The 14,560-nt window shown below is 37.8% G+C and overlaps 1 protein-coding gene across 12 annotated transcripts in view; it reads right to left on the reverse strand.

The window, feature by feature from the left end:
* The window catches only part of SEC23IP (SEC23 interacting protein), a 54,095-nt gene that overhangs the window by 25,557 nt on the left and 13,978 nt on the right, over positions 1-14,560 (reverse strand). For all 12 annotated transcript variants that reach the window (XM_067024525.1, XM_067024524.1, XM_067024527.1 and 9 more), the window contains 8 exons: positions 13,909-13,998; positions 10,133-10,253; positions 9,067-9,156; positions 7,848-7,989; positions 6,099-6,307; positions 5,608-5,726; positions 5,064-5,216; positions 3,710-3,805 (listed from right to left, as the gene is read on the reverse strand). In XM_067024525.1, the coding sequence (XP_066880626.1) occupies positions 3,710-3,805; positions 5,064-5,216; positions 5,608-5,726; positions 6,099-6,307; positions 7,848-7,989; positions 9,067-9,156; positions 10,133-10,253; positions 13,909-13,998 (1,020 nt within the window). The remainder of the gene's footprint in view (positions 1-3,709; positions 3,806-5,063; positions 5,217-5,607; positions 5,727-6,098; positions 6,308-7,847; positions 7,990-9,066; positions 9,157-10,132; positions 10,254-13,908; positions 13,999-14,560) is intronic.

Below are 14,560 nucleotides of genomic sequence, written 5' to 3' on the forward strand. Positions count from 1 at the left end.
CATAAATGAGCAAAGAAAATCTTTGGGAGCGTCTACAGAACAGGCGTACCTCTGTAGTAATGAAATAAAATCTGCTCATGTGGGTTTGTGATCACTCTGATACAGCAGCAACAATGTCAGGGGAATGTGAACAACCATCATGGTGGATTCACTGGCCCTCATTCCCCAAGCTGTGAATGACTGTGTTAAGTCTCTGTTTAAATAGCTACTGACAGGAAATTCCCTGGTGGTCCAGTGGTTAAGGCTCGGCGCTTTCACTGCCATGGTCCCGAGTTCAATCCCTGGTTGGGGAACTAAGATCCCACAAGCCTCATGGTGCAGCCAAAAATTAAATAATTAATTTTAAAAAAAAAAAAGAACAGCTACTGACAGTGCCTAAACAAAACAGCTGGCCAAACTGGTCTTGTCTATCAATAAATTCCAAATATTAGGAAACCTGGAAACAAGTCCAATTGGTTAATTCAAAGGCAATACAGAATAAAGAAAACTCTCCACCAGCCAGCTGGGAACTGATTCCATCGTTAAAGTCTTGGAAGGCTTCATTATCTCTGCCCTTTGGCGGAACCACAAGATTAAACCTAAAACCCAAAATGAAGAACATGTTCAAGGTTCTTTGGTTTAAATTTGCTTTCTTACTTGGAAGTACCTCCCATTGTACTCATAGAACTTAACAATCTAAATTGCTACGGGAGCTGTCTAAACAGGTCCTAAACTGTCCTACTGCGAACTGCTGTTCTGTTTCCCCTCCTAGACACATGCAATAACTTTAAAACAAAGTGAGCCAAAATACACATACTTGAGTATCAATATTCCCAGCACTAAAAATTATTCCTTTTCAAAGGCAAATGAGTAAGATGGCTTACCAAAGGGGAAAGAAAAGCTCAGGCCACAAATATTTGACCTCTTTATTAAAATAACAGGCTAACTAACATTGGTTCCATTATTTCGGTTACACTAAATCAATAGGATGCACCATTTTATCTTATTATTGATCTGGCAGCACCTTGTTAACTAGGAGTAACAGAGCAATAATGGCAACACGGCTGAGGAAGTTTCAAGGTTCATCCAGAGGCAATTACTTTTGAGTTTAAAAAATAAGATGACTTTATAGTTTTACTCCTTTCAAAACATTCTTATAATGCCATTACTTACATATCCAAGCTACTACAGGAACCAAACCAGGCTCCTTCTAGAGATTTTTCAAGAACTATAGAATACTTTTCTACTTTTTTTCCTTTTATTTACAAAATAAAATCAGGGACAGATGTAGGACCTGGAAAGGTAGCTTCTCACTTGTTCTTTTTGTGTTTTTACAGGCCTGTGCTTCACTGATGTGCACATGGAGGTGGACGTGCTCACACTTGGAGAACACAGCCTGGCGGAAAGAGCAACGCTAGCACGCCGGCATCCTCGTTTTGGTGTCACCGCTGTGCTCACCAGAGATGCTGCCTCTCAACTCAATCTTCATTGTCGCCTTCAATCAACCATCAAAAACACTGTTCTGTGTCTAAAATGTGTTTTGAGATGCACCTTTCTTTTCCATTTCCTATTACACCCCTATCATCTCTCAATCAATCAGTCACTGCATAATTACAGTGACTACGCCCAGAGATTCCTAACAGCCTCTAGCTTCATCCCCGCACTGTAACCAAGTGAACTCCCTAAAACACCAGCCCAGTCATGGAACTGCCCTCATTGCTCCACTGACCTACAGCAGTGGTTCTCACACCATGTCGCCTTAGAACTGAACCAGTGGTTTACATTGCTGCTAAAAATGTGGCCCAGTTCACACACAACACACACAAAATTAACATAAAATTCAAGTTGATAATAGAATTGTCTCAACTTTAAGATTTGCTCCAATTGTTTTTTCCTTTAGTACTCCATATCAGCCAGTAGGCCCTAGCCAACAGCAAAAGATAGCAAATATTAATGGACAAACCAGGAAGGAATCAATATGTCTAAAAACTCACTTATTATAAGCACATTTGCTCATGGTTGAAATTTTATAATGTGGCTTACAGCACATAGTTTATTTTATTTTATTTTATTTTATTTTATTTTTGCAGTACGCAGGCCTCTCACCGTTGTGGCCTCTCCTGTTGCGGAGCACAGGCTCCGGACGCGCAGGCTCAGCGGCCATGGCTCACGCACCCATCCGCTCCGCAGCATGTGGGATCTTCCCGGACCGGGGCACGAACCCGTGTCCCCTGCAGCGGCAGGCGGACTCTCAACCACTGTGCCACCAGGGAAGCCCAGCACATAGTTTTAAATTTTAACATTTCTGAAGTAAAAATTAAACTTTAGACTAAAAGATGATTTGGTGTTAAATCATAATTTGTGATAAAAATTAATAAGTAAGCAAGCATTTCATGATGTTAGTTTAAAAGCACCATGACTTTCACAGCCATAAGAACGTGTTTGAGGACCACTCCCTCATAAATGAAATCTGCCACATCTGCCATTCGGGCCCTTGGTACCCTGTGCTCTACCTTACTCTCAGCTCGACTGCTGTTTCCGCTGCAGAAAAACACTTGCCCACTCCCGGAAGGCCATTTCCCCTGGCCCTACCCTTCCTTCAAGCTCAAGTACCAACACCTTGGAGACGTCTTCTCTCACCAACCCCAGCTCTTCTCTCCTGGGAAGGCCTCACCTGGCTCTGACAGCACAAGCAGCACTGATGCATCATCTGTGGTCAAATCTCTCCCCCTAACTAGACAGCATACCCTCAGTTCATCTCCAAATCCCAAGAACTCAGCACACGCCTGATCCAAAAGATATACTCATAAAATGCAGAACAACTCAATTGCTTAAGCTAATCATAACAAACCAGTCCTATGACTTTACAGTCATATTACATATAAAGAAGTGGCATATGTTAAGTTCCAAAGAAGTAACACAAATTAAAGAACCACAGAAGTTCAAAAGATGGAAGGATCAACGAAGACCACGTTAATACAATAAAAATAAAATAGCCACCCTAAGTGTTACCTAATTTTTCTAAGTATACAGAAAATCTCTGTAAAGTTAACTTAATGAAAATTAAATAAAACGAGTTATTCCCAATAGTTTTATTCTTTTGAAATGTTTTTTAGTTGCCGCTGTTATTGCTCTGATTTGGACTGTTGACAACTTTTGCTTTTTGGTTATTATTTAATGAAATGTATCTGTGTTCCTTCTTATCTCTTTAGATGGTGAGACGGGCTGGGAAGAGAGAAAATGAGCTAACATTTATTGGATAAGCTACACATGCATTACTTCATCCTCACTGCAATCCTATAAGGAAGGCATTATCACTCCCGTTTTATAAATGAAGGAAACCATGGACCAGAAAAGTTAAGCAAATTGCTCATGAATATGTAGTTAATAAGTGGTTGAACTGGGAATCAGGGTGACCAAGTCATCTTTTTGTCCAGGACTTACCCAGTTGTTGCACTGGGAAATTCCCAAATACCAATTCTAAGGCCGAAAGTCCTTCATCCCGGAATTTGCTCAGCCCCAGGAAAACCAGGAATTGGCATTTTAATTGGAATTTGAATCCAGTTCTGGCTGACTCCCAAGTCAGGCCTTCCATCAACTCCATTACTGTGCCCTTGGGCAGGGAGCACAGTAGCTGACCTAACCATGATGGTATTAACAAAAACTTCCAAAATATAAACAAGCTAATCACAGATGAGTTTTTTCTTTTAGATGCAGAGATGAACTTTACCAGTTTGACTGCTTTATGTTTTACGAAGTTAGCTATCTTCTTCCTGGGTCCAAGGGGTATCCCCATTTCCTTCAGGTCATCCACTGTACACATAAGCTTTAAAAGAAAACAAACAAGCACATTAATTTGTCAATCTAATGATACATGAACTGAAATTTTAAAAAAGGAAATTATGAAAAGAAACCGTATCATCTAAGGAAACTGAATATCCAATTTGTTTAAGTTAATATCTTTTCTGTCCCCATCCTCAGGTAATTTTTTCAAAATCATGAATTAATTTAGGTTGTAAAATTTTAGGCCTCCACATCTAAGTCATTCTTTTAATTTTTAACAGAAAATACATGCATGTTGTACAGAATTCTTTCCTCATGCACAGGAAAAACAATTTTAGACAAAAATGAATCAAACTATCATCATTTCCTATTTCCCCTCATCCTGGCCACATAGTATATTAATATAAAACTCTTAATATTCTTGCCAAACTGATAGGTTAAAAAAACCTCACTGCACTTTTTTAAAAAAATAAATTTATTTATTTATTTTATTTATTTTTGGCTGCGCGGGGTCATTGCTGCTGCGCGCGGGCTTTCTGTAGTTGCGGCAAGCAGGGGCTACTCTTCGTTGTGGTGCGCAGGCTTTTCATTGCGGTGGTTCCTCTCGCTGCGAAGCACGGGCTCTAGGCGCGAGGGCCTCAGTAGCCGCAGCGCGCAGGCCCGGCAGATGTGACTCACGGGCTCCAGAGCACAGGCTCAGCAGTTGTGGCGCATGGGCCCAGCTGCTACGCGGCATGCAGGATCTTCCCAGACCAGGGCTCGAACCCGTGTCCCCTGCATTGGCAGGTGGATTCTTAACCACTGCGCCACCAGGGAAGTCCCTCACTGCACTTTTAATTTATATTTCTCTTAAGAGTTTTCATATGATGAGAAGTCATTTGTTATTTTCTTTTCTGAATATCATCTGTTCATATTCTTTGCCTATTTTCCTATTGTGTCGATGGTCTTTGTGTAACTAACTTATGGAAACTTTGAATAATAAGAAAATAAACCGTTTGTTTATAATGTGTGTTGCAAACAGTCTTCTTAACCTATTGTTGGCCTTTAGATGTTGTTTATGCTATCCCCTGCTACGCAATTTTTTTTCCTTTATGGCTTCTGGGTTTTATGTCATACTTAGAAAAGCCTTCCCAGATTATTAAAAAAAAAGTTCTCCTGTTTTTTTCAATTCTTTTAAACGTTTAAGTCTCTGCCTTATCTGAATGCATTGTGATGTAAAAGTGTTTAAATCTTATTAATTTTCAATCTCATACACAGGAAAAACAATTTTAGACAAAAATGAATCAAACTATCATCAGTACCAGAGATTCCATATCAATCTTTTCCTTTTCAAAAGTGCTAACGTATTCAGAGAGGCTAAGTGCTTCCAGAGTTTCTTGCAAAGTCAGGACTTCTTCATTTTCAACATCAAGGTCACAAGACTCATCCAACGTCAGCTTTGGCTCTTCAGGTATCTTTTAAAAAAAAAGTTGGGAGAACATTACAAAGTTCCCATAAAATGTCTTCTGATCTATGGAAAAATCTTAACTCTGTCCTATACACAAATCATAATTTTTGGCAGTTTGCTATCCAAAGTTTGAATATTCCGAAAAAGTATATAAATTTAGTAAATCACGCATGCTCTCATTTCCTCCAATAATTTACTTCACATTTTTTAAAGAAACCATAAACTGTCTCTCACATTTAAATTTATAATCCATAAGGAAGACGAGTGAGAAACTCAAATAATGAGCTATGATTCCATTGCACTCCTAAAGCTCAGGGTATTTTGTTACATAGAATCAGTTCATATTGTGGAAAACTCTTCAGCTCCAACTCTGAATCTAGAGGTCAATCGGGCCATACCTGCTTTTCCTGAAAATGTGGCTGCTTCACAACTCCATTAGCAACAGCTAAAGGCCCAGGAGACTTTGATAAATTCAAATCTTTTTGATTAGACAGGATGTCAAACAATATTAAAGAACCTTAAAAAAAAAAAAAAAAAAAAAAGCATTTTGCTTTATAACATACTAGATGCTTTTATAACACTAAATAAATTCTCCTCCTTTTTTTTGTTCAAAGTCCCAGGCCAAAGTCACATAAAGTTGGATGTTAATCAAGATCTGATAATCAATATTCTTGTTTTACCAAGTAGCAGAATAAATTAAAATATAAAGCATTCCTAGGGAACATGAAAGGCAAATAAGGCAGAATATAAACTCAAAGCATTCATTTCTACCCTTTATAAAACTTAAAATCTATCATTCTACATCTTGAACTAACAATGTCACCCACATTGAAAGCAGTGATGACTCAACAAAAATTGTATTTAAAATGTGGATATTTGGAAGTTTTACCTAAACTGTGACCAGCAACAGAGACCCCTCCTTTGAAGTCTGGGTTCCGACTCATGAAGAGCGCATACAGACGGTTTATCTCCAATCCCACTTTCTCCACAATCCTCTGACAGTAGATGGGGCTATTGTAAAATAAAATGTCTAGCAAGGTTTCATTAGTAAAGTGACGAAACCGACCAATACTTGGTAAAGTGATTTTCTTAATATTCCTGTTCAGAAAGAAAAAGAAGTATGTTTAGTCAGTAAGCATCTTAAATTTATCCGTTTTTAAAAGTTTCAATTTTGAATCCTGAAAATACACTAAGTAAAAAAAGATCCCACAGACTAATTATGAGTTGATTTTATAGACAGTTATGGTAAACAAATCAAGATAAACCAAACAAGTTGCCATCTGTGCCTATAACTATACTATGAGCCTGGGGACTCTCTTAAGTTATCATATAAAATAAGGCCAAAGTGAAGATTTTTACTTCACTTTTAAAGAGGAAAGTCTAGGGCTTCCCTAGTGGCGCAGTGGTTGAGAATCTGCCTGCTAATGCAGGAGACAGGGGTTCAAGCCCTGGTCCGGGAGGATCCCACATGCCGCAGAGCAACTAGGCCTGTGTGCCACAACTACTGAGCCTGCGCGTCTGGAGCCTGTGCTCCGCAACGAGAGGCCGCGATAGTGAGAGGCCTGTGCACCGCGATGAAGAATGGCCCCTGCTTGCCACAACTAGAGAAAGCCCTCGCACAGAAACGAAGACCCAACATAGCAAAAATAAATAAATAAATAAATTTTAAAAAAATAAAGAGGAAAGTCTACTCTTCCATTTTTCTTCCAGTTTACTGGAAATCAGGATATCTGACAAAAATTGTGGGTGGCCAGGACAACGGAAAATGTAGCAAGAAGTAAAAAAAGGAGCTTAATGGAATGAAAATCTTTCCTGATTTGAGAATGGCCATACTTCAGGAATACCCACAGACAGAGAAAGAACTCCCATAACAGGGCTTCACATGGAGAGAACAGAATGTCTGTAGGGTTAGTTTTATTAAAGCATGTGCCCTGAAACATCATGACATTCACTAAAATCCAAGTATGTCATTAGCCCTGTGTCCCCAGCATAAATATTTTCTAAATCTGTGCTTCCCAACTGGAAGCATTCCAAACTGAGTGGAGGCATTTTTAGTTGTCACAGTGCCTGGTAAGTGCTGCTGGCATTTAGACCAAGGATATTAAATGGCCTACAATACACACAACAGTCTTACATGACACAGAATTGTCCTGCCAGAAGAGTCTCCACTGAGAAACAATAATCTAGATCAGTGGTTCTCAACCAGGGGTGATTTTATCCCCAGGGGACATTTGGCAATGACTAGAGACACTTTTGGTTGTTAAATTAAGGGTAAGGTCGCGCTACTCTTATCTAAAGGGCAGAAGCCAAGGATGCTGCTAAACATCCTATAGTGTACAGGACAGCCCCATGTGTGAACCACTACAGATTAGGATTTTAAAACCAGCTTAAGTTTCTTAGATTCTCTTAAATATTTACAATAGGAATACACACAAACATATGTACATATATATACGTGCGTGTGCACACACACACAAAGTAGCACATAAACTTAACAGTGTTTCATCATATGTCAGAGCAAGTATATAAAGTTTTTAAGTGTATTTGTTGAAGTCATAATAAACTACTTTATACTATAGTTTAAAATTTGAATCTAAGTTTGACTAATCTGAGAACGAAGCTATCAAAATCCACAAACCTGTCAACACCCGTGGCATCCCCGCTCAAGGAACTATGCCAATGAACCGGAAGGAATTCCACTCTGCTTACTTTCCGATCATCTAAAGATTTCTTGAAATGTGTCTGCAGCAATTTGAGAGAAACCACCCTAAAATCATCCACTTAAAAAAAAAAATTGGGGAAGACAAATTAACTTGATTAAATTTTCCTAGCTCAATTAAATAGTTAGCAATTACCTCAATTATGCCAGTATTTTTTATAACACAAACTTTTCAAGAAAAAAAAATGACAAAATTAGTCCAAAAAAGAAAAAAAAAACAACCTTTAGGAAGTTCTTGTTAATGTTTCATTATTTTACAGGAATACATTAATGACTGAAAAACATTAGCTCAACCACCACTACGAGGAGGCAGAAATGCACTGTGGGTAGACTCTGGAATCAAATTACCTGCTCCAGAACCTATAGACCGTGACACGGGAGAGGTTAACCCATCCTCTAGGCCTCAGTTCCTCACCTAACAGTAAAGATAACAGTAACAGCACCTATACCCCAAAGGGTTCTTGTGAGGGTTAAATGATACAACTCATGCAAGATACTTGGTACATACCAAGTATTCAATAAATATGAACTATTAATACAAACATAAAAATAAAACTTCCAAAATTTAAGTAAACCAGGCAGATTCACAGTTCCTTTAAACAATTTCTCACAACGAATTCACCATAAATCAGTTCAACGCACAGGTGTTCCTAGTGGCTGCAAGTGCTCAGGCAGAGGCTGTCAAAAGGGCTAAATTATTTCCAAGATCCCTTCTAATTCTTCACAATCTAGGATTTTATGAGTTATAAATGTCATAAGAGCAAAGCAAGTACAAAGTAGTATTGCCCAGTGATCATTTAAATCTCCTCTTACAGTCCCTCACTCAACAGTATACAGCTGGAAACCATCTTAAAAATGAAGGTTTAAAAGTTCTAGTAGGGCTTCCCTGGTGGTGCCGTGGTTGAGAGTCCACCTGCCGATGCAGGGGACGCAGGTTCGTGCCCCGGTCCGGGAGGATCCCACATGCCGCGGAGCGGCTGGGCCCGTGAGCCGTGGCCACTGAGCCTGCGCGTCCGGAGCCTGTGCTCCACAACGGGAGAGGCCGCAACAGTGAGAGGCCCGCTTACCAGAAAAAAAAAAAAAAAAAAGTTCTAGTAGTTCTCCAATCATTTCATGAAATAAAGTGACTAACACTTACCACATTCAATAATGCTTCTAAAGCGCAAGTCACACACAGGTCCAATGCCATGCACTATGAACACCACATGGTCAACCGGAGGCATTTCCCCTGCCAAAGAGAGAAAGACATTCATCCATGCATATATACATACATACGCACACACAAGCTGGGGACTGTTTCGGTTTTCTTAATTGAACAGCAATATTCAATACCCCTTTTGTCATCATAAACTTGCCAAAATCAGATGAACGCAGCTCAAAGTCCACCTTGGCAAATAACAGTGAACTAGACCAAGGAGTGGAGGAAGCAGGCCATTTCTGATCCCAGAAGCTATGAGCCAATGACGATCATCAGTTTTGTATCTATAGAGGCTCCATGACCTTGTAATTTCTTCATAACTCCCCAAGGCACTAAGCCCCACATGGAGATTCAATCTGCCAATATAAAACTTCAAAATCTTTTCCCAAAATCCTTCTCTTCGTTAGATTCATACATACTATACATGAACATTTCCAAGTTAAATCTATTATTTTACTCTGGTTATTTCATACAGATTCATAATATGAGTGCATTTATTTCCAAATCCTGCTCACTGCCTGTTTTTATAAAAAAAGTTTTATTGCAACACAGCTAGGCTCATTTGTTTGCATACAAATGCTTTCACACTACAATGGCAGAGTTGAGCAGAGATACAGCAGAGTCTGCATGGTTTGCAAAGCCTAAAATATTTACTACTTGGCCCTTTGCAGAAAAAATTCACCACTCCTGCACTAAAGTAATACAAACTAGTTGAGGCGTGACAAAACAGGCCCCAAAATATTGCCAAAAGCCTAGTTTCAACAAGCAAAGTGCTTCTTCACTACAATATATATTTTAGAATCTATTTTACTTGGTTTGTGCACCTTCAACAGAATTCTAAATTAAAGAACAAACAGATATAAAAGTAATAAAAAGGAAAGATCTGTGACAACCTGGCTGATTTCTACATGTTATGGCAGGTAATCCTAATAACTGTTTCCTTTTTTCATCATTCTAAAATAGAGGAGTCTAAAAATGACCTTAGTCCTAAACAAACAGTACGAACCATCAGGAATTTCATCAAGGTTATCATCAACTCCACGCTTTACAACCCTGGGCCTTGTCTGTCCGTCTTGTGTGGTCCCCCACTCATCTGGCACTGATGAGGGCTGGAACTGAACAATAACCTTCAAGATACAAGAGAAGGATTATGAAAGAGCTCACTACCAAATTCATTCCCACCATAAGCTAAATAATTGATCTCAATACATAATAAACTACTTCATAGTATAGTTTATAAATCAGATACTTGTACTGTTCCTCCAAAATCAATTTTGTAAAAGTCCTGCTAGTGTTCAGTAACCATTAAAACTAAGTAAATCAATACCATTATTTCCAATGCTTATATTGGAATATAATACAACTAAATCACAGGTAGTATGCCTTGATTTAAAAATATAACATACATTCAGGTTTACACATAAGAAATAAAAGAAGTAGAGGAATCCTTGTTTCATAAATACATATAAGGCAAAATCCTCTAAATAACAATGTGCAAATTCAATTTCAATGTCCAAAACGGATTTACCTACCACTTTTCAGGAAGACATATACTATTCTGTTAAATCAACTGTATTTAGTCCAGTGTTATATGGAAAAATCTCAAATAAACAACCTAACCTACCATCTAAAGGAATCAGAAAAAGAAGAGCAAACAAAGCCCAAAGTCAGTACAAGAGAGGAACTAATAAAGATCAGAGAGCAAATAAATAAAATTGAGACCAAAAAAAAGAAAAAACAATAGGAAAGATCAATGAAACCAAGAGCTGGTTTTTTGAAAAAAATTAACAATATTGATAAACCTTTAGCCACACTTACCAAGGAGAAAAGAGAGAGGACCCAAATAAACAAGGTAAGAATTGAAAGAGGAGAAATAGCAACTGATACCACAGAGACACAAAAAAAATCGTAAGAGAATACTATGAACAGTTATATGCCAACAAATTGGGCATATTAGAAGAAACAAATTTCTAGAACCATACAACCTGCCAAGACTGAATCAAGAAGAAACAATTTGAACAGACCAATCACTAGTAGTGAAATTGAATTTCTAATAAAAAGAACTCCCAGCAAACTAAAGTCCAGGACCAGACAGCTTCACATGGGAATTCTATCAAACATATAAAGAAGAGCTGATAAGCTGATACCTATCCTTCTCAAACTATTCCAAAAATTGAAGAGGAGGGAACACTCCCAAATTCATTCTATGAGGCCACCATTACCCTGATACCAAAACCAAACACACTACAAAAAAAATTACAGGCCAATATCTTCAATGAATATAGATGCAAAAACTGTCAACAAAATATAAGCAAACCAAATCCAACAATATATAAAAAGGATCATACATCATCATCAAGTGGAATTTATTCCAAAGATGCAAGGATGGTTCAACATTTGCAAATCAATCCATGTGATACACACATTAACAAAAGGAAGGATTAAAAATCACGATTATCTGAACAGATTCAGAATAGCATTTGACAAAATTCAACATCTATTCATGGTTAAAAAAAAAACTCTCATCAAAGTTGGTACAGAGGGAACATATCTCAACATAGTAAAGGCCATTTATGAAAAAACCCACATCTAACAGCACACTCAGTGATGAAAAGCTGATCATATTTCCTCCAAATTCAGAAACAAGGATGCCCACTCCTGCCACCTCTATTTAACATAGTATTGGAAGTCCTAGCCACAGCAGTCGAGAAAAAGAAATAAAAGGTATCCAAACTGGAAGGGAAGAAGTAAAACTGTCACTATTTGCAGATGACATGACACTATATATAGAAAACCTTAAAGTCTCCACCAAAAAACTATTAGAACTGATAAATGAATTCAGTAAAGTTGCAGGATACAAGATTAATATACAGAAATCTGTTGCTTTTCTAGACACCAATAATGAACTATCAGAAAAAGAAAGCAAAAAAAGACAATCCTGCTAAAAATCTCATCATGAAGAATAAAATACCTAGGGGGAATTCCCTGGTGGTCCAGTGGTTAGGATTCCGGGCTTGCACTGCCAGGGGCCCAGGTTCGATCCCCGGTTGGGGAACTAAGATCCCACAAGCTGTGCAACACGGTCAAAAAAAAAAAGAAGAATAAAATACCTGGGAATGAACCCCAACGTTCACAGCAGCACAGTTTACAGCAGCCAAGATATGGAAGCAACCCAAGTGTCCATCAACAGACAAACGGATAAAGAAGATGTGGTACGCATACATACACATACACACACACACACACACACACACACACACACACACACACACACGGTGGAATATTACTCAGCCATAAAAAAGAATGAAATTCTGCAATCTGCAGCAACGTGGACAGACCTAGAAAATGTGTGTACTGAAATAAGTCAGAGAAAGGCAAATACTGTATGACATCACTTTGTGGAATCTAAAAAATAAAACGAATGTATCAATAGATAGCAAAACAGAAACAGACTCCCAGATTAAAAAAAACAACAACAAAGTAGTGGTTCCAGTAGGGAGAGGGAAAAGGGTAGGGCAAGATAGGGGTATGGAATTAAGAGACACAAATGACTACATATAAAATAGGTTAGCAACAAGGATATATTGTACAGCACAGGGAATTATAGCCATTATTTTGTAATAACTTTTAATGGAGTATAATCTGTAAAACTACTTAATCTCAATGCTGTACCCCTGAAACAAATATAATATTGTATATCAACTATACTTCAATTAAAAAAATAAAATAGTTTAACATTAACCTTCCACCCCCCCCCAAAAAAAAAAAACGAATGCATGCAAGATGGTATGTAAAATTTTGTGTGCTTATATAAAAAACAAAAGTTGAAAAAAAATTTAAAAACAAAAGGATAAGTGTGATTACCATTAAGAGGTGAAACTAGGCGAATGCAGAGGTAAGAGGCTTTTGTTTTTCGTTTGATACCCTTTTATACTGTTTAAACTTTGATGGCATATGAATGTCTTTATTTTTACTTATTTTAACATCAGTAAGGACTACAGAGGTGGTTAGAATATAGGTTGTTTTTCTTTTACACTTTTCTGTAATAAATAGCCTATGTTCTGAGAAACTACCATATTACTAGCATTATGCTAGATGCTTCTGCATAAATTCCCTCACTTCATCAAAAATATGACCCTGGGAGGTAAATCTTATTTATTGCAAGTGAGGAACCTGGAGCTTAGAGAGATTAAGGATGGTACATGGAAGACTCTAAACACCACACCCAATATCTTTAAAAAAACAATAAAGGTTTCCAGAGATGATACAAATAAAGAGGAAGAACTTATTTTTAATTTAAAGGTTGAAACAAACCATCATCAAGGGCCAGGTAGGCAAACTATTGCCTGCAGGTCAAACCTGGCCCACCCCTTGTTTTTATAAATAACATTTTATTGAAAATAGCCAGGCCCATTGGTTTACATACTGCCTGTAGCTGATTTCAGAGACTACATGGCCTATAAAGCCTTCAATATTTATTCTCTGGTCCTTCACAGAAAAGTCTGCTGAGACTGGATCAAGTTCAAAAATTTATGAAGCTTAACTTCATTGATGCATACTAAGCTTTAGCTAATGTGTTACCATAAACAGAAACTTCATGAGACAAATTTAAATTTCATTTCAGTTTCTATCATCGATATGAACTGTAGTATACTTAAAAGCAATGCACTTGTTATAAATATATCCCTACTGCAGAATAAAAATGAACATTTATCAAACATGCAGTAAAATAATTATTTTTTTAAAACCTAAACACTTTAATATCTTAAACAATATCACTACCTTTGGATTGTGCATAACAATTGTCTCCCCACTCGGAAACTCTAATCTGCGGTGCCACTGATTTGTGGTTACAGCTTTTTTATATTCAGCCTACAAGGGAAACAACATACAATCCAGTTAAGACACATCTATTAAGAGAAAGTGTGGAAGAAAATTATAACTATGATAGTAATAAAAATAATAGTAATAGCAGCTCTCCTATACTAACTGGCTACCGTACTTATTATTATTTTACATACAGCACCTCACTTAACTGTTCTCCATCAGCCCTAAATAATATCCCCATTACATAGAGGTGAAAACCAAGGTTTAAACAGTCCATTAATTTCCTAGGGCTGCCATAACAAAGTACCACAAACTGAGTGGCTTATAAAAACAGAAACTTTGCCTCACAGTTCTAGAGGCTCAAGTCTGAAATCAAGGTGTCAGCAGGGCCACATTCCCTCTGAAACTCATAGGGAACTCCTTCCTCACCTCTTCCTAGCTCCTGGTGGTCTGTCAGCAATCTGTAGTATTCCTTGGCTTACAGATGCATCACTCCAATCCTCTACTTTCACATGGCCTTCTCCCTCTATGTTTGTCTTAACATGACTGTCTTCTTGTAAGGACGCCAATCATATTGAATTAGGGGCCCACCCTACCCGAGTATGAT

This window comes from Kogia breviceps, chromosome 2, assembly GCF_026419965.1.
Source record: "Kogia breviceps isolate mKogBre1 chromosome 2, mKogBre1 haplotype 1, whole genome shotgun sequence".
Classification (NCBI taxonomy): domain Eukaryota; kingdom Metazoa; phylum Chordata; class Mammalia; order Artiodactyla; family Physeteridae; genus Kogia; species Kogia breviceps.